Below are 23814 nucleotides of genomic sequence, written 5' to 3' on the forward strand. Positions count from 1 at the left end.
ATCCACCATATCTATATGTTGTGAAGATCCTTCCTGACAGCTAGCACTTGCACATCATGATGTGGTGATTTTTCTATCTAGGACGCTTGTCTTTTGTGGAAGGTTTTCGACTGTATAATAGAGGCGAACGGTTTCGATTGGCTCTCGCTTAATATCTAGCATGTGAAATTATTTGTATTCTGCTCAGTCACTTATTGGCGAAATATTTACAACTTGAAGTTATGATTAAGCAAAATGTATACAAAATTTAGGAATATGTGAAATTTCTATATGGCATATTACCCCATGCCTGGGCAGTCAGTAACCCTATGAAACAATTACTGTATTAAATCGATTACACCATACAAATTGTCAAAAGTCGCCTGCCATCTGCTTGGATTATTAAGAAACTGCATGAAGACAAACTAGAACTGGTTTACCATCTATGGAACTTACTTTCTCTTCTTAGCTTTTATGGGTTCATCATCATTAGCGTCTTCTGCGGATTCATGATCTTCTTTGACTGCCAAATACAAACAAATATGAACATCATACTTATGGACTTGTAAGAAAAAAAAAAAAAAGGAACCTGTGCAACTGCGAATTGTTTTTTTACCCAAACTCATAAGAGGGAATAAAAAAAAAATCAGAGGAGAAGGACATGAAGAATAAACTAAAACATGAAGCAGACAAGCTCATGTTAAAAACAAATTCCATCTTTCCCTTAATGTAGAAGTGTAACCTACATAAAAATACACACTGATAAAAAAAAAAATATTTCGAGTTATTTAAAGTGAACTAATGGGGTCTTGTTAACTCACAATATTTTTTGTCATCTTCTAATCCTCTCTTATGTGGAGGCTCCTGAATGATTTTGTCAACATCAGCTCTTCCAATTAGATCTTCTGGCCTGTCCCACATAGAGAGACGAGTAGTGGGATTGTAGAAGAAGACCCGTTCATCGCCTGTCCACACCACACACCTATAAAAAAGGTAGAAAAGGAACATTTAAACAAAGCACAAATGGTGGTAGATCAACGGTTTTAACAGTCAAATGTGACCACCCAGGTGTAACCCAAACCTCAGGTTCATATTTAAGAAACATACAACCGGTCAGGTCCAAAGGGTCAGGCACTATATAGCTAATCATGACTCATTGGAGTACATGTAAAAGAACCTGCCATAAGAGAGTGCATATTATATGCATGTTTGATTCAAGGTGGTTTCTACAGCACGCTCTCGCTTAAGGGTGGAGGAAACCCTCGTACCTACATGAAATGATTTCCAGTTTGTAAAAAAAATTAATCATTGTATGATAAAATGTAATGCAACTTTCTACTATGGTTTGTGCTACAATTTTGCAGTTTTCAAGTCCCCTACTCGAGGTCGGACACATTCAATTTTCATCCAGAAGCTGAAAACCTGCCCTCTTGTCCATGTGGTACAGATGAAGGGCTCATTTAGATAGCTATTATACACTTAACGCGCCGTGCACCTGCATCAGCTGGACATGATTAGGACAGGTTTCTATTCACTGACCGATAGAGAGAATTTGAAAATTGTAAGGCTTTAAAAGACAGAAAGCTGGTAAAGCCTTCTATCTACAATGATTAAGGGATAATGACCGAAGACTGAAAAATGTACAATTCAATGGGTAGTAAGGTAAATAAAAATATTATCTTGAACTTCATAACATGCCCTCGTTTGGGTAATAGAAGACAATTTTACTGTCCGTTCTGCAATTGAAAAAGTACCCGTCCTCTTATTATGGCAGATAAGCTAGTGGCTGGACATGAGTGGGTGCATGAGCGGGTGCATGCTGGGCATGAGAAAGTTCTGGTGGAAGCGGTTTGCATTTTCCTGCTACAGGGTCCCAGCAAAAATAGCATAGACTGGAATACGCAGTTGACTAAAACCCTTGTTTGGTTGTCTACCATGGGGAACAAAAAGTTAGAGATAGTAGTCTCTTGCAAGGGACACTCCATTTTTTTTTGTATTAATTTAAAGAACAGAAACAACCAATAAGCTTTTAACAACTAAAGTTGACCATAGATCTTAGATGACTGTTCATCACATTCAATCCCCTCATTAACATGCTGAACAAGTGGGGGAAAATGGAAGAGAGAATCCTCAGGGATGGGGATCTCCCAATACCCACAACGCTACCGATCCCTTTTTTTTTCCTCACCAAACAATGAAAGGCAGGATTTTCATGCAACTAAACAGAATGGATTATTGGCAGGTCTCCATTGAGACTTTTGTAACCAAAAGTAGAAATCCTGCAAGAATTTATGTCAATAAAAGGTTTTTATTAAATAGGTTTGTGGCAATATCACGAGAGCTTCGATGTTATCTGAGGAAATGTATCACCCAGCAGATAAAACAAGCTTCTTACCAAACACAAGCAAATAACGTAACAAAATGAAAGCCCTTGCCTGTATAGATGTAAAATCCAGGACTAACACAAATGTCCCTGCAAACATTGGCAAGAAAACAGGCTTTGGGGCATAAGTACCATGGAGTGCCAGGAATTGGTGTTGTAGCCACTGGCCGGGCTTTTAGGGCAGCTTTCTCCTCCTCTGTCATTTCTTCTTCTTTTGGCTCCTGATGAATAAAACAATATTCAATTGATAATGGTGTCCAAGAAAATGAAAGATCCCAAATCAAAGTCACACACTAAACCATGAACGTTAAATTAAAAAAACGCTTTGAAAGGATTAGAAAAATCTACGCACGTCTTTAGGTATTGAATGTTTTACAGCTGTATGTGAATGCCAGGCCCGTTCTCATGTAATCTTTATACTTGTACCGATATATTACGTGAATGAGCTTTTGAAGGGTAGCTACTGTGAAAACTCAACAACCAACAAAAAAAAATTAAAAAATGGTCTTTTGTGGAGGTGTTGCTCAAAGAAAAAAAAAAGAAGTAAGGCTTTGTTGACATCTGCATCAGGGTTGCGTTCATGGGTTCCGTCAAACCTTTCCGTCAGGTGAACCCATGAACGGAAACCATAGCTTCCTGTTTGCATTACCGTTGGTTTCAATGGTAACACTTCCGTTGCTAATGGTTTCCGTATGTCTCCGTTCCGTAAGGTTTGCGCTTTTTGGCGGAATCAATAGCGCAATCGACGCGATGGATTCCGCCGAAAAAAAGGAAACCAAATGGAAACCATTAGCAAAAGAAGCGTCACCATTGAAATCAATTGAAAACAATGGTAATGCAAACTGAAAGCTATGGTTTCGTTTCCGTTCATGTGTTGCCCTGACGGAAAGGTCTGACGGAACCCATGAACGGAACCCTGATGCAGATGTGAACAAAGCCTAAGCCCTCATGCACGCGACCGTGTTTTTACTGTCCACAAATACGTAGTCATTCGCAAGTCATCCGCAAATACGGGACAATATCCATAATTACGGTCCGTAGTGGATCTGTATTTACGGATCCACACAAAAACAAAACAGGGAGTAATCTTGGGGAATCCCCTGGCATCGTATAGCAACGCTTCCGCAGTTACGGACGGCTATAGACCTCTATGGGGCGCCCGTGCCGCAATTGCACACAAAAATAGGACATGTTCTATATTCTGTGTATCATTTCTACGGCACAGAGACACACACACATAAATGTACTTAAAAGGTGTCCATGACCAATAGAAATGAATGGGTCCACAATTTGATCTGTAATTACGGTGGAAAACTACAGTCGTGTGCACGGGGCCTAAACAGAATGCAGGTTAAACGGTTTAACGCAGTCAGAAAACATACAAAGCCCATGAACCCACACAAAATTATGAAATGCCTACATATATATATATATATATATATATATATATATCATACAGTACTGTATTATGAAATGTTATGAAAAGTATTTCCTGCGTTGCACCTAGTATTATAACGAACGTGCAACAAGTAAACTCATTATTCAAACATACTGCAGTGGTCTTCTACCCCTGGCTTACCAGCTTACCCTACCAGAGACTTTTAGGACCTGATGGGAGATTTAATTTCATAACAGCTTCAGGGCCACGGGTTGAAGAAAACTGTAGTACAGCAGAGAGTACTATACAGTCTGCTTTTCAGTCCCCAGCATGGTTCCCCTATCCTTCTCAGTCGCTTACATAGCCTCCCCTCTCAGTCTACCAAGCATGGCTAATTTGTTTTCCTGCAAAATATGCTTCTCTCCTCCACAGGTAGTGTCAGGCTGTGATGCAGGTTATCGCACTCCCAGAGATGCTCACATGCAACAGGACGTCAGCTGAACAGCGAGTTTGGCAACTCAATTGCATTCAATCAGGGGCTGTACCGGCGCGGAGAAAGAAAAAAAGCAAGAGAAGGTATTGAAAGCTTAGCAGCTCCCTGCTCTCCTCTCTGCTCGGCCTTGAGGTCCCATTTTGCATTTAATTTCATGGAACAAAGCAGCACCAAAAAGGATAAAAGAAGTGACCCATGCCGTTTTTACAAAGGCGGTCCAAACAAAAATACGGTTCAAAAAGGGTGGTCTCTGGTCAGAATGAGAATAGATCTTTTTAAACAGGGTCACTGAACATGCAACGTAATATAATGGCAATTCCATCACGGAAAAATCTGGTCTTTATTGGGGGGCATCTTCTCAAACAAGTGTTCTTGTGGGGAGTTTTCACAGTAATTTTATTAGAGACACTCAACTAGTAGCGCTTTGATCTGCCATTGTCCTTCAGAATCGCAGGAATTTGTGGCATAAATTCCACTAGGTGTTGAAATGTTTCTGCAAGCGTATTAGTTATAGCATGCAAACAGGATAGCGTCTCACAGTTGCCACTAAAGTGTCCTTCAGCTCATATACAGGGACGAGCTTGGTCGGCCACAATGCTTAGGTAAGTCCTACTGTTCAATTTGTCCATCCACAGGTATCAGAGGACCCAAGGTGTGCCAAGAAACTATTACTCCACCTCCACCAGCCTGACCGGATGACACCGGACAGGAAGGTTTTATCGATTCATGCTGTTTGAGACAGATTCTGACATTTACAGTGAATGCCAAAATCAGAAACCGTTTTGCGGTTTTAAACCTAAAATTCTGTGCTACTTAATTTCTTAAAACATTTTTATAGCAGTTGGTGCTCCTTTCTTTTGATATAGAAAATCAAATCATTATGAAAAAACAGGATACATTTATAGAATTCTGTCTGCCTGAAGCAGCCACTGTGGTGGTGAGGGGGTCTTACAAGATTAACTACAGACATTTACACACTAAACTCAATATTAAAACAGTATGCAGTAAGCACCTCCTAGTGGCGGATGAAGGCAGCCAGCATTTTATCATTTTACTCTGGATCTGTGTATCAGAACAACAGAGCTCTGACAGCTATAAAGATAAAGAAATTAACATGTACAGAGTGAAGTCCCTAGAAAAGACTGTTAACTGGTGAGCATTCATCCTAAGCAACTCATTGTTGAGACTAGGGTTGCATGATGCATCGAAACATCGATACTGTGCAGCCTCAAACAGTTCGACACCGTTATTTCATGTATTTTGATACCAAACTGTTCAGCCGCACAGCTTAGCATTGTAACACATGAATGTAGTTAGAGCGGGGCTGCGGCTGTGTAATACAGCCATTGCCAAGCTTTTGAGTTCCGTCTTCAATGCCTGCGCCGCCGCTCATTAGTGCAGCACCGGCCGTATCACCTTATGCGAACCGTGCGCACACACTTAGGGTATGTTCACACGGCAGCGTCCGTAACGGCTGAAATTACGGGGATGTTTTCAGGAGAAACCAGCCCCGTCATTTCAGCCGTAACGGCATGTGCAGGCGTTTGACCGCCGCGTCCAATACGGACGTAACTGGAGCTGGTTTTCCATGGAGTCCATGGAAAACGGCTCCATTTACGTCTGAAGAAGCGACATGACACTTCTTTGGCGCAGGCGTCTATTTACGCGCCGTCTTTTGACAGCGACGCGTAAATATACGCCTCGTGTGAACAGACAACCGTCAGCCCATTGCTTTCAATGGGCAGATGTTTGTCAACGCTATCGAGGCGCATTTTCGGACGTAATTCGAGGCGTAAAACGCCCGAATTACGTCCATAAATAAGCCGTGTGAACATACCCTTACTGTCAGGAGCGGGGCAATGCCTGCATTACCCAGCCCCATGGCAGAGATCAGAGAAATTTCTCATCTCCGCTGTTATTCCCCTGAATGCCGCGATCAAAGCTGACCGCAGCATTCAAGGGGTAAATGAGAAGGGGGGGGTGCCCTTTGGATCGCGTCACAGTAAGATCACACTGTGCTGTCACTTACTCTGTAGTTCCTTCACACAAGCGACGGGAGTATGACCAGACATCGCCTCCAGGCTGGAGGCGATGTCGGCCATTCTCCCGTCGCTTGTGTGAAGGAACTACGGGAGTGATAGCAAAGCGTGATCTCGCGAGATCACGCGGTGCTCTGGATTAAGCTTAACATGAAGAGAAGTGTATGACGCTGATTGGTCAGCATCATAGACTTCTCTTTACTACTCCCTCTTGGTCAGGATAAAAAAAAACGCCCACTTGGGCGTGAAAAACAAATTTGCATAACACTTAAAATGCTCTTAACTGTCAAAAAGAAAAAGTTTTTAAAAAAAAACAACAAAAAAAAAAATTACTTATCTACATTAAAGCGCCTATTAGATTAGGTAGAAGACAGGGCAGTTATAAACTGGTGAAAGAGTCTCTTTAATGTAACCCTCAATAGTGATGATCTAGAACTTTTTATTTTAAGAGATTGTATACCATTTTATTATTGCTCTATAGGCAAAAAAATAAATAAAAATTATATATATATATATATATATATATATATATATATATATATATATATATATATAAAAATAAAAAATAAATAAAGACTTTGGGCTGCACACGTCCATGGAAAAAAACTTCAGCTACAAGTGATTGGAATTTGCCTTCCAAGGTTCAAGGCATTTTAATATATGAAGAGTTAAAAAAAAAAAAAATATAACAATTGTTAACATCACCACTAGTAATATAGGACGGTGGCTCTATTTGAAAAAGATGTAGATAGTAAAGTGGTAGTGTAGGTGTGGTGGAAATATTAGAAAAGGTGACTGCAACACAGCTCATACTACAAATATAGATCCTATTCTTCAACTACATGCAAGAAACTCAAACAAACACCCCAGCCCCACCAAAAAGTAATTAAAAAGCACAGTACCAAATGACTTGGTTGTAGGCTTTTACCTCCTTTATTTCCTTGGGAGGTTCTTCCTTTGGCTCTTCATCCTCAGCCTCCATTGGCTGGGGCTCTTCGACAGCTGGTTCCATCTTAACAGGCTCCTTAACTTTCTCCACTTCCTTATCTACAGAAAGATTTGGGACATGGATGAAATATCATCAAAAACGACATATTTAACAATAGAAATGGTGCCACGGCTAACACTAGATCCGCAAGCATCAACTATTCAGAGCTTTCGGATGCACTAATAATAAATAGTTTCTTGGCCACATCATCTGGAGAAAGAACATGTCTACTTGCCAGATACTATAATAACTTTTTAAAGGTAATCTGTCAACACCTTTATGCTAAGCTGTCTGAGGGCAGAACAAGATAGTGACAGATGCCGATATCGGCATCGTGAGTGTTCGGTTTGCCCGTGGTGTTGTTTTTGTAAAACGTACCCTTTATTCGTTGCAGCACTCCCATCATGCTGTGAGGAAGGAGTCCTTGATATTCATGAGCTGCCGCTAACCACATCCTCCCGCAGCCGATTGATAGTTTTCTCCCTAGTACTGTGCACAAGGAGAAAATGGTCAATCAGCGGCAGGAAGGCAGGGGCATGCAGGGTTAGCAGCAGCTCATGAATATCGAGAACTCCTTCTGCATAGCACGATGCCACAAACATAACACTCAACGCCTAAATAAGTGTCTGTTACTACCTCATGCAGCCCTCAGAGGGCAGAATAAAGGTTGTGACAGATTCCCTTTAAAAGTGTTTTCCAGCCAGTAAAAATTGATGGCCTACCCTCACGATAGGCCATCAATAGCCAATCACTCGGGGTCCAACTGCTGATCAGCTGTTTTGAAGGGGCCGCAGCGCTCGTAATATCGCTGCTTCCCCTTTATTACAGTCACTGCTCGTATTGTGAATCGCCGCTACTCCCCCTCCCAAGATAGTTGTAATACTGTGAATCGCCGTTACTGCGGTGTCGGCCATTCACAGTACGAGCAGTGACTAGAATGAAGGGGAAGCCGCGATCTTACGAGCGCTGCAGCCCCTTCAAAACAGCTGATCGTCGGGTGTCCCAAAGTCAGACCCCGAGCGAACAGCTATTGATGGGCCATCTATTTTTACTGGCTGGAAAACCCCTTTAAGCTAATTAAAATAGGAAAATTATTAGCTAGTTCATTGAATGAACAGACATATGAGCTGCCGTCAAGGCCACTTTAGCAAGTTTATTTACAGCTTCACATGAAACCGTACCAAAGTCAACAAAACATAGAACATTCCATCAAGAAAAGATGTTAAATTGTGATGAAAAGGCAATTTCCATTTCATAACAGACTTAATAGAGGCACATACCTTTCTCTTTAAGTTCCTGAGGTTTGTCCCATGTGGATTCCAAAGTGCGGTTATTATAGTAGTACATTTTGCCATCAGCAGTTTTATATTCAGACCACTCGGACAGAATTGTCGCTCCTGCCAATGTCGCAGGAGAAGCAGCAAGGGCCACTTGAGGATGAATCATTGGAACCATTGGAGGAGCAAGGCCTGGCAAGACACCTGCAGACATTTTCACAAGTTTAGGCAACATGAAGAAATAATATCAGACAAGTAAAACATACACTAGATTAGATTTGTTCTATTCTTAAATAAGGTTATTGAAAAAGTTGTTAGATATATGTATAAACATGCAGAGACATTGGCAATTTTTGATTTGACTTTTTTTTGTACCTGAGGAAAAGCACTTATTTTAAAGGGACACCATTAAATGAAATGGTCATAATTGCTAGTTTATTTTTGGGTTTGTTTTGCTATATGGTTTTTAACCCCTTCCCGCACAGTAATAGTATTTCTGCACCACTCTGAACTATTATGGCAAGGAGATGTCGCAGGCTTAGGAGCGGAGCCTGCGCCATTCTCTGCGAGTCAACTGTAACACACCTCGCCTTACTGCCTTGACACCTCAGTTTCCATGGTCAATACTGAGACAGGACCTAATAGACTGTTTTTCAGTGTAACACTTACATGCATATTACACCGCATTACAAAAGTATTTCAGTGAATTATCTGAGCGATCACAGAATCGCAGGTTCAATTCCCCTAATGGGACTACAAAAAAAATAAAAAATACTAAGTAAAAAAAATAGACAATTAGTATTGCTGCATCCATAAAAACCTGGACTATAAAATTATCATGTGGTTTATCCCACATGGTGAAAAAAAAAAAGGACAGAATAGAAGCTTGTTCATCTTGCCTCCCCCAAAAAAAAATGAAGAAAAAAAAAAGTTATCAAATGGTTGTATTTACCCCAAAATAGTACGAATGGAAACTATAAAGCTGGGTTCCAACATAGCGTAAAAGCTGCAAAATTTCTGGAACTGAATTCCGTGCAAAAAATCCACAGCATTTAAAGTAGCAGCAAAGTAGATCAGATTTTAACAAATCTCATCCACAGACTGCGGAAAAAACAGCTGTGAAAGCGCTTAGAAATTGACCTGCAGTGCAGTTTTTTAATCTGCGGCGTGCCAATTTATGCTGCAGAATCGTTAGACGTTTGTTGCGGACTCTCCCCATCCAATGGGGAAGTAAAACCCGCAGCAAATCAGAAAAAACAAAAAAACTTGTGTTTATAAGCATTTACTTACCCCCCTGGCGTGGTCATAGCCACTGCTCCTATTTCCCCAGCCGTTTTCCGTGCAGCCCGGCCTCCTGTGATGACATCTCATCCCATGTGACTGCTGCCCACAGGCTACAGCATCATTACAGGAGGCCACGCTGGACCGAGAACAGAGGAACGCAGCGCCTGGGAAGAGTAAATACTTTGGTCTTTTTTTTTGGTTTTGGTTTTTTTAAAAACAAAACACTATTTTCCGCAGTGGAGACTCCTCCCAAAAATCTGTACCACGTCTTTTTTTCCCTTCGGCCGGGACTCCCTGTGGGTTCTAGATCGGATACGATGCATACTTTTACGCAGCGTATCCAACCTGTGTAAGTCGTCCAACAAAAAACAATGGAAAAAAAAAAATACTAAATGTTATATGTCCTCGAAAGCCGTACCAAAAACAAAGTTTTTAATTGTGCAAAAGTAGTGATACAAAAAAACAATATAAATTTGGTATCGGTGTAATTGTAACGACATTCCAGAAGTTAAAAGGTTATTTATAAAACGCATAGCAAAGCCATAAAAATAGATCTCAAAAAACAAAATTGCAAAATTAGTTTTTTTTTTTATCCATTCCTATCCTAAAATATTTTTATAAAAAAAAGTTATTCACTACATTATATATGAACCCCAGAAAGGTGGCAAAAAAAAAAATCCTCAAATGGCTACGTTGATGGAAAAATAAAAAAAGTTATGGCTTTCAAAATGCAGAGATAAAAAAAACAAAAAGAAAAATACATTTTAAAAAAATCAATGCATCCCTAAAGGCTTTGGACACCGTTGACATGAAAGGAATAATTTTTATATATGTCAGAGTTACATGGAGTTTAGTTGCACTGAGCTTTAGGCTGCAATCTTCATTTACTTTCAAAATCCCCGATATGCAGTTTGCAACCTGCTCTTAGTTTCAGACTTTTGTTGGTATGTCCCTCCCAATAATACATGCTGGATACGAGTTCTGTGTGTCCAAGATGCTTCCTCTGACTTCACGTATGAACACAGCTTCAGCAGTGTGCTGCTTTCTACTTCGAATACAGCCCCTGGTTGATCTCTTCTCCCCTGTACCTATACATACACTGCCCCCTTTCCCTACCTGGTCCTGCACGGTCTTTGGGAGCCTGTGGGATTCTCCCCTCGACCCCTATTGTCACTCTGATCTGTCCTGTAACATCCTCCTTCCCCTACCTATTGGCATCTTTAATACTGTAAGGCTTCATTCACATCTGCGTTGGGACTCAGTTCATGGGTTCCGTTTGACATTTCTGTCAGGGGAACCCTTGAACGGAGTCCAAACTGAAACATAGGTTTCCGCTTGCATCACCATTGATTTCAATGGTGACTGATCTGGTGCAAATGGTTTCCATTTGTCACCGTTGTTTAAGGGTTACGTCGTTTTGACAAAATGAATAGCGCAGTCGACTACGTTATTGACTGAATTCTGAAACAGTGACAAAACAGAATCCATTTGCACCGGATCCGTCACCTATGAAATAAATGCTGATGTAAACGAAAACCTATGGTTTCCGTTTGGATTCTGTTCATGGGTTCCCCTGACAGAAAGGTTAGACGGAACCCAAACGCAGATGTGAACAAAGCCTTAGAAGGAAGGGGGGAATAGCAGATGACATCATGCAGTGCGATATCGGATTTGTGTTACAAATAGCCGTACAACCAGCTTTGTACAGGAGTTATACAGACTACAGCAGCAAAACGGTAGGAAACATTAAAGAAGCACTCCACTTTATTTTTTTATTGCACCCTCCATTTTGTTCATTGGTGATTCAGTGGGGCGCTGTGTGCAGAAATACTTACCGATCCCTGCATCTTGTCTTTTTCGGTCGCGTAATCTTCCCTCTGACTTGCCTGGAGTCACTGTGCTTTTTATAAACTGGAACTCAGGCTCTCAATGCATTCCTATGGGAGCCAGAACGAGACTGCATAGGAATGCATTGAGAGCCTGACTTCCGGTTTTCTGAAAAGCAGCGATTCCAGACCAGGTCAGAATGAAGATCACGTGAGCAGCGCTGGACCCAAAAAACGACAAGATGCTGGAATCGGTAAGTGTTTTTGCACACAGCACCCCACTGAAACACCAATGTACAAATGGAGGGTGCAATAAAAAAAATAAAGGGGAGTGCTTCTTCAAAGAAGACCATTTAGAAAGTGGTTTCATTTTGCATTTAGGAAGCAAATAAAAAATAAAAAGCATATATAGCCTTTAAAAGGGGCTGTACCAAAATCGACACTAACATGATAGGTAATAACGGTCAGATCGCTGGTAGTCCACTTGATTGTGAGAATGGGGGTACAGTACCCCTCAATTTCTTCTAACTGCACAGTAAGGAGGACCCCGAATGGAGCGGCGATTGAGCGTTCGCCTGCCGCTCCATTCAATGTCTATGGGACTGGTGGAAACACCAGTGTCTTGTACCGGGCTGTTCCAGTCATTCCCATAGATTTTGAATAGAGCAGCCTTAACATGTAGGTGTCAGTTGTAAATGACACTTGGCCCATGGTATATGCCAAACATCTATATAGAAAATTTAAAGTGATAGTGTCCCTTTAAGATAAACTACCTAGATGTGCATGGCTAGACTTGGTAGTCCTGGCAATGTCATTGCATCATTAAAACAGAACTAATACACAAAAATATATTGTTTTAATATACAGACTATTAGTACACAACAAATCCTCCGTGCATTGTACAGGTACAGTACAGTTTTCTCTTAAAGAGGCTCTGTCACCACATTATAAGTGCCCTATCTCCTACATAAGAAGATCGGCTCTATAATGTAGGTGACAGTAATGCTTTTTATTTAAAAAAAAAACGATCTATTTTCACCACTTTATTAGCGATTTTAGATTTATGCTAATGAGTTTCTTAACGCCCAAGTGGGCGTGTTTTTACTTTAGACCAAGTGGGCGTTGTACAGAGGAGTGTATGACGCTGACCAATCAGTGACCAGTCAGCGTCATGCACTCCTCTCCATTCATTTACTCAGCACATAGAGATCCTGCTAGATCCTTATGTGCTGTCGTATACTAACACATTTACAATACTGAAGTTTTAGGCAGTATATAGACATTCCACGGGATGTCTATTCACAATCCCTGCACTTCGTTACTTTTTCGGTGGAATTTACAGCAGAGCACGCTGTAGATGACAGGTTACAACGAGATTACGCTTGCTCTGCTGTAACTACCACATACAGAGTAACAAAGTGCAGAGATTGTGAATAGACATCCCGTGGAATGCTTATTCACTGTCTAAACACTTCAGTATTGTTAATATGTTAGTATAAGACAGCACATAGCGATCTAAAAGGATCCCTATGCGCTGTGTAAATGAATGGAGAGGAGTGCATGACGCTGATTGATCAGCGTCATACACTTCTCTTTACATCGCCCACTCGGTCTAAAGTAAAAACACGCCCACTTGGGCATTAAGGAACTCATTAGCATAAATCTAAAATCGCTAATAAAGTGGTGAAAACAGATCGGTTTTTTTTTTAAATAAAAAGCACTGCGGTCACCTACATTATGGCGCCCATCTCCTTATGTAGGAGATAGGGCACTTATAATGTGGTGAGAGTCTCTTTAAAGATGGGTTCCATTGGTGCAAACAGATATAAGACACTCTTTAAAAGGTGAAGCCCACTTTCTAAATGAGATAAACGAGACTACCCCATCAAGGTATGTAGTATGTGGGTTTAATGGATGGGGCATGTGGGCAATGGAGGGGTTGTGCTGGATTATTCTGGTTATTTTTAAATTCCTTTCAGAAAGTGGGATTATCCTTCAAATTAACAAAAAGCACAAATACACATACATGCAGGAAACAGGAACAACACTTACAAACATAAAAAAAGACGATAACGTAAGCAGTGTTGGAATAACCAAAATATATGTTAAACCTTTAAAACTGCTTCAAGTCAGCTAAATCTAAGCATGCCTAGATTCTAAGTCACTAAACTGATGGCGCAGGGAAGGGTTGCAAAAATGTTGCATCAGAAGATAACAGTATAAAGTACACCAGCATTCACTACCATGCCAAACAATGACAAACTACAACATTATTAAAACGTTACCGGTTTTGGTAGTAGCCACTGTCTTTACATACGGGCAGCTTACTATTTGCATCATTGCTACACCTGTAAAATGGATATGCAAACAGATATAAACATGACTATCGCTGTCTACTACCTTACCGGCTGGACACTGCAGAGATTACATTGATAAGGAAACTCGAAGGTAAAAAGATTACAGTTTTAGTTTTTGTTTTATTTTTTTACATTTTTACAACAGAGCAATTGCATTTTATATTATACCATAGGAAAATTCAGTGGATTTAAAAAAAAAAAAAAAAAAGGCAAGAATTTTTGTTCCCCTGTGTATATCAGAGGTCAATGTAAAGGACTGCTAGAAGCGCTTTCTGGACTATTTTACACTAAACATTCGTGACCATAACAGTGGGATCACGAGAATGGGGGCGCTGTTTATATGCCAATGAAAAGAGTAAAGACGAAAATCGAAATAGCGCAGTGTTTCCATAACTCCCCATGTACTATAATAGATACGCTCTGCTGCTAAATGTGCCCTTTCTACTAGTATTGGGACACTACTGTAACTACCAAGTGGAGCTCTATTTTGACTACTGGAGGGGCTAAAAATGTAAGTGGCATGCAAGGCCACACTCACACATTGCAGCGTGTATTAGCTGGCTCCTAACTTTGGAGCTAGCTCTTAGACAAGACTTGTTCATTCCTGGGTTACAGTACAAATATAAACATACACTTTATGGACAAAAGCTTTCGGACACCTACAGGAGCTTTTATGACACCCCACTCTAGATCCATAGGAATTAATAGGGAGTCGTCCCCCCTCTGCAGCTAAAACAACTTCCACCCTTCAAGGAACGCTTTCTACAAGATTTTATAGGGTGTCTGTGGGAATTTTTGCCTATTTATCCAGAAGAGCATTTGTGAGGTCGGCACGGATGTTGGACAAGAGTGCCTGGCTCACAATCTCCGTTCACTCCACCCCAAAAGTGTTCGATTAAGTTGAGGTCGGGGCTCTATGTGGGCCAGTCAAGTTCTTCCACCCCAAACTTACCCAACCATGCCTTTATAGACCTTGCTTTGTGCACTGGGCCAGTCATGCTAGAACATAAAGCATTAAGATTTCCCTTCACTGGAACAAAAGGGTCTAGGCATTCACCTAAAAAAAAACCCCATAGTATTATCCCTGCTCCACCAAATTTTACAGTTGGCACAATGCAGTCAGGCAGGAAACGCTCTCCTGGTATTCGCCAAACCCAGACTTGTCCATCAGACTGTCGGATAGAGAAGCGTGATTGGTCACTCTGAAGAACACGTTTCCACTGCTTCAGAGTCTAGTGGTAACGTGCTTTACACGACTCCATCTGACGCTTGGCATCGTACTTGCTGATGGAAGGCTTGAATGCAGCTGCTCGGCCATGGAAACCCATGCCATGAAGCTCCCGATGCACAGTTTTTGTGTGGATGTTAATGCCAGAGGACGTTTGGAACTTTGCAGTTATTGAATCAGCAAAGCATTGGCAACTTTTATGCACCACACGCCTCGGAGACCCCGCTCTAACTTTACATGGTCTGCCACTTTGTGCTGAGTTGCTGTGGTTCCTAAACGCTTCCACTTTGCAACATTATTATTCACAGTTAATCATGTGATATCTAGGAGGGAAAAAATGTCAAGAACTGATTTGTTGGAACGGTGGCATCCTATCACATTACCACGCTGGAATTCGGTGAGCTCATTAGAACGACCCATCCTTTCACAAATGTTTGTAAAGGCAGACTGCACAACTAGGTGCTGGATTTTATACGCCCGTGGCAATGGGACTGAATGAAACACCTAAATTCAATGATTAAGAGGTGTGTCCCAATACTTTTGTCCATATAGTGTATATTTTGTCATATACAGATGCATACATATGTTGGCCAAGATTCCTTGAACAAGAACAAACTCAACAACTCTGCCAACTGCAGTTATTTTTACGTACTACACTGCAGTTAGAAACAGGTCATCAGGAAACCGTGAAATATCCATTGCCAAGAACTAGGCCTTCTTGATTCTGATCTTGTTTCCCGGACATGCTACCCCAATTATCCACAAAACCTAGTCTGACCCCAATGGTTTAGGATGTTTCGTGTTACAATTTTGTTGAAGTGCAGATCAGTTCCCCCTTCATGGATTACCCGATGCACAAAACACAACAGCACGAAAAAATACAAGTTTAATTTAAAAAAAAATATTGACTCAACCTTAATTTCAGGGGAGACTCTGGTGCTGGACTTCTAGATTTTATTAAAGTTTGTATTTGCACTATTTATTGAAAGCAATTTACTTTTCCTTAACTCAGATATAAATGAGATCACAAAGTAGATTGATTGTGAAAGCAGATGATGATCAGTGTACTAAAGACAACTAGAATTGATATTTCACCGAGTAAAATGAATTTACTGATACATTACCTGGTAGCGATATGGGCATGCCAGGAAGGGGGACACGAAATGGGGGTACCATAACTGGCGGGAAGGTTGGAATCGCAGCCGTGGGTTGTGTCAGAGCATGAGGAACGGTGGGTGGCAATGTCTGGGACAGTTGCTGAGAAAGAGTCTGCACTGAACAGACTGTGGACAGAGGAGCTGAAACACTGACTGTAGATGTTGCCACAGAAATACTTTCAGGAGCAGACGAACCTATATGGAAGAAATACAGTATACTTTCATTTTTCACATATGGATCTCAAACGCATTTCTGTGAGATCAATGCAGATTGCACGAGAGGACTGGGTTGTACAAGTGCTGATGAGGTGGATTAAAGAAAACTAAATGCGGTACACACAAAAAAAAAATTGTAATAAAAAAAACAAAAAAACAAAAACAGTCAATTACACCTTAATACTCTCCTGTTCTTTTTTTCCCCAAGTACTCTATAAGAATTTTTCTAGGAGATCAGTCAACCTACTTCCCTTTCAAGCCAATGACCTTAAATGGTTTGCCAGGATTACAAAAACATGGCTGCTTTCTTTTAGAAACACCACACTTATCCATGGGCTGGCAACTTAGCTCCATTAAAGTGAATGGGACGGATCTGTAATACTACTAACAATCTGTGGACGGTGTCACACTGTTTTTGGAAGAAAGCAGACATTTTTCTACCTCTTTAGATCTAAAAATGTATTTGGTTTTAAAGGGAAGGTGTCATGATTTTTTTATTATTATATTGCTGCCATTTTTTTTTTCTCATCTCTGTATGTGTCGATTAACGACACATACAGAGATGGAATACGGCACATACAACCCCATAGAGAATGCGAATGGGAGCCGTTCCATTCACAGAAGCGTACGCCGTCTGTGTGGGAACGGCGCATGCGCCACTCCCACACAGACCAAAACTAAGCTCGTTCATAGAGCGAAATCTAGCGCTATTTTCATGTGGATCAGAAGCTGCTGCCGGACAGTCAGATGACGACTTCCGGCCATATGTTCAACGAAGCGAAGGGCAAGGAGCATAGACCAGCGGAGGCGGCAGGAGCAGGTAATTTATGTTCGTGTATGTGATGTGTGTATTATGTTCGTGTATGTTCGTGTGATACGGTCTGCTGAGCCCTATATCTAATCCTCCTAGCACTGTGCAGTCGCTCAGAAAATGGCGGCACACAGTGTAGGTTTGATGACCTTCAAACCCCTCCTTCTCCTGGCACTAGCTAGAAGAAGGGAGGGGGGATTGTGTGAGGACACTAGAGCGAGTGTGTCTACCCTAAATTTGCAGCATAAATCAATGAGGTTAATTTACCACATGCCAATGCTGCAATTTTGGGAACTGCTCCCTCTAGTGACCAGCACATGGAAATGTTATAAATTAGAATCTAATTTATAATATTTCCTGACTTGTGAAATAATTAAAAAAATTAAAACAATGTGTAATCACTCAAATACTAATTGTTTAACTGAAAAAAAAAAAATAATTCTAGCGACACATTCCCTTTAAAGAGGCTCTGTCACCACATTATAAGTGCCCTATCTCCTACATGATGAGATCGGCGCTGTAATGTAGGTGACAGTAATGCTTTTTATTTAGAAAAACTATCTATTTTCACCAAGTTATGACCTATTTCAGCTTTATGCTAATGACTTTATTTTCTTAATAGACAACTAGGCGTGTATTTACTTTTGAGTGGCGTTGTGGAGAGAAGTGTATGAGGCTGATTGGTCACCTTAACAACGCCCACTTGGTCAAAAGTAAAAACACACCCAGTTGTCTATTAAAAAATAATTAGCATAAATCTAAAATAGCTAATAACTTGGTGAAAATAGATTGTTTTTCTAAATAAAAAACACTGCCGTTACCTACATTACAGCGCCGATCACATTATGTAGGAGATAGGGCACTTATAATCTGGTGATCGAGCCTCTTTAAGCCAAATGACTGTGGCAGGAGCCTACATCCATTGCTCTGTCTGCAATAACGAACCAGCCATGCTGAAATTTTTTGTTTTTTTTGCAACTGCGATATAAAGGTCACATAAATCTGCATGTACACATGCGATTTTGTGAAACTCCATTGGGTTACAAGAAACCAGATACTGCACTGTGATTCATTGGGATCGCATTAGTGCAATATTCATGCTCATTCAGTCGCCATGAGGACCATTTTTACTTAAGTAAAGTTTCTAGAATGCCTCATTTTATTGGATTATTTTATTCCATCTTGTTCCACTTATGTGGAGTTCAGTACCTGCTATGTATATGTATTAATATGGTTAACCATTTAGCTTGCAGATATCCTATTGGGCTATTATGTAGTTTAAGGCAAGACAGTGGGGGGATCCATTTATCTTGGGTAATGTGTGTACATTTGAATGGTCCTTTTTATCATGTATTGATGACTAATAGAGAGGTTATATTATCATTAGCTGATTTTCCATGTATTTTCTTGTTAAGTGGTTTTGTTCTATACTTTCACACAGAACAGTGTATAGGTTGTCGTATATAAATATATACTAGCCCAATTGCATTGGCTGGTGATGTCAAGTTTATGTAAGACAAATAAAAGTCAGCATGTAAGAACATAAACTCTAAAGCCATACTTACTAGGCACAACTTGTGAGATAGAAGTCGATGTGCTAGTACTAGTTGTAGAAGACTGACTAGATGAAGCAGCAGATGAAGATACCATTAACGATGGACTGTTTGTAGTTGTAGAGGCACCTGAAACGGCTTGAGCATGAGTAGCCTGGTTCTGCACTTGACCATGTCCCTGAATTTGCGCTGTTTGAGCCTGAACTACTTGTGCCTGGACTACTTGAGCTTGATTCTGCACTGGAGCTGTCATCATTGGAGTCAATTCTGACTGCTGTATTACTTTTACACCATCGGGCTTACTCCATGCAGATTCACGGGTACGAGCATTGTAAAAATAAGCCTAAATAATGAAATTTAAAAAAACTTAGACACATATTCTGTATATTAATTTAACATTCATATATGGCTTTTGTTAAAATAAGGCTATAACAAAAATATACTTAGAAACAAGATGCAATGTACAGCAATTTGAAAGATTTATTAACAAAGAACAGTATACATCATATATTCTCCTTCTAAATACCTAAAACTTCTGCTCTATTCTAAATCAGGGGAGATCAACCTGCAGCACGCAGATCAAAAGCACACAGCTGTCAAAAGACAACCACATCCTTCTGATGTAGAGAACATAGTGCCGTCATTCATTACATGACAGCTCTGTTCTCGCTTTCCTGCACTAATTACAGATATCAATGCAGCACTTGGTAGATAAATGTAAGCACCATCTAGTGGCGAGTAGGGGCATGTCACGCTAGAGCAGGAATAGGTAAGAACCGGTGGGTCACTGTGTGGCTGGCACTGTTATGTGGGGACACCATGGGGCTGTATGACTTTAGGTAGCATTCCAGGCAAAATGGTTAGTGCAAAAAGGTTAGTTCAGACCATGACTGGTATACTCTTATGCTCTTTGAATCAGTGTTATTCACCTGTCTTTTAGGCTCTGCACTAGGCCTAACACAGTTAATCAGTTTTACCCAGATTGCTTCTTTAAAGAGGCTCTGTCACCACATTGTGCAACCCCTATCTGCTATTGCAGCAGATAGGCGCTGCAATGTAGATTACAGTAACGTTTTTATTTTTAAAAAACGAGCATTTTTGGCCAAGTTATGACCATTTTCGTATTTATGCAAATGAGGCTTGCAAAAGTACAACTGGGCGTGTTGAAAAGTAAAAGTACAAGTGGGCGTGTATTATGTGCGTACATCGGGGCGTTTTTACTTCTTTTACTAGCTGGGCTTTCTGAAGAGAAGTATCATCCACTTCTCTTCACAACGCCCAGCTTCTGGCAGTGCAGATCTGTGACGTCACTCACAGGTCCTGCATCGTGTCGGCACCAGAGGCTACAGTTGATTCTGCAGCAGCATCAGCATTTGCAGGTAAGTTTGTAGCTACTTACCTGCAAACGCCGATGCTGCTGCAGAATCATCTGTAGCCTCTGGTGCCGACACGATGCAGGACCTGTGAGTGACGTCACAGCGTGATCTCTCGAGAACACGCTGTGTGTCTGCACTGCCAGAAGCTGGACGTTCTGAAGAGAAGTGGATGATACTTCTCTTCAGAAAGCCCAGCTAGTAAAAGTAGTAAACACGCCCCGATGTACGCACATAATACACGCCCAGTTGGACTTTTACTTTTCAACACGCCCAGTTGTACTTTTGCAAGCCTCATTTGCATAAATACGAAAATGGTCATAACTTGGCCAAAAATGCTCGTTTTTTAAAAATAAAAACGTTACTGTAATCTACATTGCAGCGCCGATCTGCTGCAATAGCAGATAGGGGTTGCACAATCTGGTGACAGAGCCTCTTTAAAGGGGGAGTAGAACAGTGCGTCTTTCCCCGTTATAGTTTATGGGAAATATGAAAAGCTGTTTCCATAACTTACAAACTACAGAGAAAACTATGGAGAAAGCTGCATGCGGGCGTGGCCAAGTCATCTTTTTTTCTCTGGAGTGCCGGACAGATGACCTCCTTTCTCCCAATAAATAAGAGATCTGCTCATATGTCATAAATGTTTCAGAAGGGAAAACCACTAAGTTCTATCGCAGCCCTTGGGAGTGCCAGTTTGACAATGTGGTCCTCTGACCGGAAAAGGTTGTGCACCTCTTTTCTAAAAAGTTTAAACGTAACTTTCAGAAAACTTCTGACATGTCATAGTGACATGTCAGAAGTTTTGATCTGTGGGGTCTGAGCCGAGACCCCCACGATCGCTAAAAAGCAGCAGCAGAAGCTCTCGGGGAAGCGCTGAGTCACTTTGTTTGTGATCGGCTTATCTCGGAAAACCGAGCAGTTGGTGTATGGGCTCATCGACTTTCTATTGAGACCGTACAGGGTTACCTCTGCTTTCCGAGAAAAGTCGATCAGCACTCACCCAGGCGCACCTGCCACTTCGTTTTAGCAATCGGTGGGGGTCTAAGTTCTCGGACCCCCACCATGTCACTATGACAGGTCAGAAGTTTTCTGAAAGTTTAGTTACACTTTAATCTGGAGTCAGACATAGATGGTCCAACTTTACCATCTGTTACAGATACATGGATGAGGTCATGTAGCAGTCAGGGTTTTATTTAACAATTTGGAACATGTCCGATTATCTGAAAAAATGGAAGGATAATGCTCCCCACTGACGGTATATAAATGTACTAACCTTTCCATCTGGAGTCTTGTTCTCCACCCAGATTTCCTCATTTGGAGGCAAAGTTGGGGCTTGTGTAGGAGCAGCATTTTGATTAGGATTAGAAGCAGTGACTGGTGAAGACACAGGTGGCATCCCAGGCGGAAAAAGCATTCCAGGAGGTGGCATGCTTCCAATATGTGGGGGCATGAAGGGAGGTCGCTGGGTAAAGGAAACAATAGGATATAAAAATTTAGCACAAACTAATAAAACGCTATAGATATTTATTTTCCAATAATACAGGATAGTTGCCCTGTGGTTAGGACTGCTGCCATGCAACACTAGTGCTGTGTGCATGGGCAAGGCCATGTCAAGGGCAGCACAGTGCTTGAAACTTTCCCAAGTCCTTGAGCGGGTTTTCCTCAGGCAATCCAAAAAACACACACGTTAGTAAGCAGAACACAAGTACGGAAACACCTACTGTGAACAAGGAATGTTGCGAGCGCATTTATTGTATACAAAGCTGTGAAATGTTGGTGCTATACACAGTTGTCATCAAAGAGGAACTGTGACCAGTTCCTATAGAGTGAGTTATAAGGCTGGGTTCACACGACCTATTTTCAGACGTAAACGAGGCGTATTATGCCTCAATTTACGCCTGAAAATAGGGCTACAATACGTCGGCAAACATCTGCCCATTCATTTGAATGGGTTTGCCGACGTACTGTGCAGACGACCTGTCATTTACACGTCGTCGTTTGACAGCTGTCAAACGACGACGCGTAAAAATACAGCCTCGTCAAAAGAAGTGCAGGACACTTCTTTCAGACGTAATTTGAGCCGTTCTTCATTGAAGGCAATGAAGCACAGCTCAAAATTTACGGCCGTCAGAGAAGCCTCGCAAAATGCGAGGAGGAGCATTTACCTCTGAAACGAGGCAGCTGTTTTCTCCTGAAAACAGTCTGTCTTTTCAGACGTAAATGCCTGCTATCGTGTGCACATACCCTTAGACTGACGTGATTGCCACTGTGTCAGAGTCTGCTTACTTCTGTGCCCCGCCCCCTTAGTGAGATATTGCCTCCCCTTTATTTATTAAACAATATGTAAATGAGTCTCACGCGATGATGCTGGCCTAGGAGTGTCTGGAAGAAACAGCCTCAGGCTGATAGGTAAGAGGCGGTCTTGCTAGCTCCGCCCATTGAGAATCGCTGACGGCGAAACCCACTTGGCTAGCCAGTGGTTCATTTGCATAATGCTTAATAAATAAAGAGGGGGCAATATCTTAATGGGGGGACACAGAAGTAAGCAACCACCACCGCTGGACTCCCAGACACAGCAGCAATCACGTGAGTCTAACTCACTTTATAGGAGCTAGTGACAGGTCCTCTAAGTAGCCTAACTGCAAAACAAAATTCAGCCAATAATAAAATGGAAGCAACTGAAAAAAATGGGTAGAGATCACCTTGAAATGCACCGGCTATAAAAAATAAATAAAAAATTGTTTTTCTCTGTGTTTACCTGAAGATGTGGAGGACCTAATGGAGGAGGAATACCGCTTGGTGGTGGGATTGGTGGCATATTTGGATCAAAGGGAGGTCTCCCAAACGGGGGACGTGGCGGCGGTGGAGGCCCTCGCATCATGCCAAAAGGAGGCGGTGGACGCAAAAGAGGAGGAGGGCCCCTCAATACAGCAGTAGGCGGAGGTGCGGGGCCACGAAATCGCAATGCTGGCTGTTGCTGCGCCATCCTGGAAAATAAATATCAACAAGAGATTGTTAATTTCCATATTCAGAAATGAAAACATGTTCTTCAGCACTTCTAGAAATTCTATGTAATATCTCCCATGTAGGTTTATGGTGGGATTTTTATACTTGCCACCACTGTAAACTTTCATAGTAAAACATTAGAACTTAATCACTTTTGGGATATTTATTAATATCCAGCAAGTTTAGGCTTTGAGGCCATAGTTTGCTGATCGGAATATTAAAGTGTACCTCCTCTTGTGATCTCAAGCTCGACATCAGGTGTGAGGAGACGCTCCTGCACGCAGGGCGGTACAGCTGTGATGGCAACTGTATGACTCACAGTATCTTGCGTTGGTCCTAATAATTAGAATCGGGCATTGCACGATTGCCATTTCAGGTCGGGGGGTAGGGTGGAGGAAATACCTAAGGCTTATTTCCCCTCTAAAAATTTCTAACAAGATAAATTTTGAACAGTAACCATCTCACT

At 41.4% G+C, this 23814-nt stretch overlaps 1 protein-coding gene across 4 annotated transcripts in view; it reads right to left on the reverse strand.

Moving 5' to 3' along the window:
• The window catches only part of TCERG1 (transcription elongation regulator 1), a 55967-nt gene that overhangs the window by 22942 nt on the left and 9211 nt on the right, over positions 1-23814 (reverse strand). For 3 of the 4 annotated variants that reach the window (XM_075856524.1, XM_075856526.1, XM_075856523.1), the window contains exons 2-12: positions 23101-23329; positions 21616-21804; positions 18982-19312; positions 16357-16584; positions 13933-13995; positions 8541-8741; positions 7639-7749; positions 7201-7319; positions 2495-2583; positions 801-961; positions 436-502 (exon numbers count right to left, since the gene is read on the reverse strand). In XM_075856524.1, coding sequence (XP_075712639.1) covers positions 436-502; positions 801-961; positions 2495-2583; positions 7201-7319; positions 7639-7749; positions 8541-8741; positions 13933-13995; positions 16357-16584; positions 18982-19312; positions 21616-21804; positions 23101-23328 — 1787 coding nt within the window. In that variant the 5' untranslated portion in view covers position 23329. The remainder of the gene's footprint in view (positions 1-435; positions 503-800; positions 962-2494; positions 2584-7200; positions 7320-7638; positions 7750-8540; positions 8742-13932; positions 13996-16356; positions 16585-18981; positions 19313-21615; positions 21805-23100; positions 23330-23814) is intronic. The other variant, XM_075856525.1, reaches the window with a different exon arrangement.

This window comes from Rhinoderma darwinii, chromosome 3, assembly GCF_050947455.1.
Source record: "Rhinoderma darwinii isolate aRhiDar2 chromosome 3, aRhiDar2.hap1, whole genome shotgun sequence".
Lineage (NCBI taxonomy): Eukaryota > Metazoa > Chordata > Amphibia > Anura > Rhinodermatidae > Rhinoderma > Rhinoderma darwinii.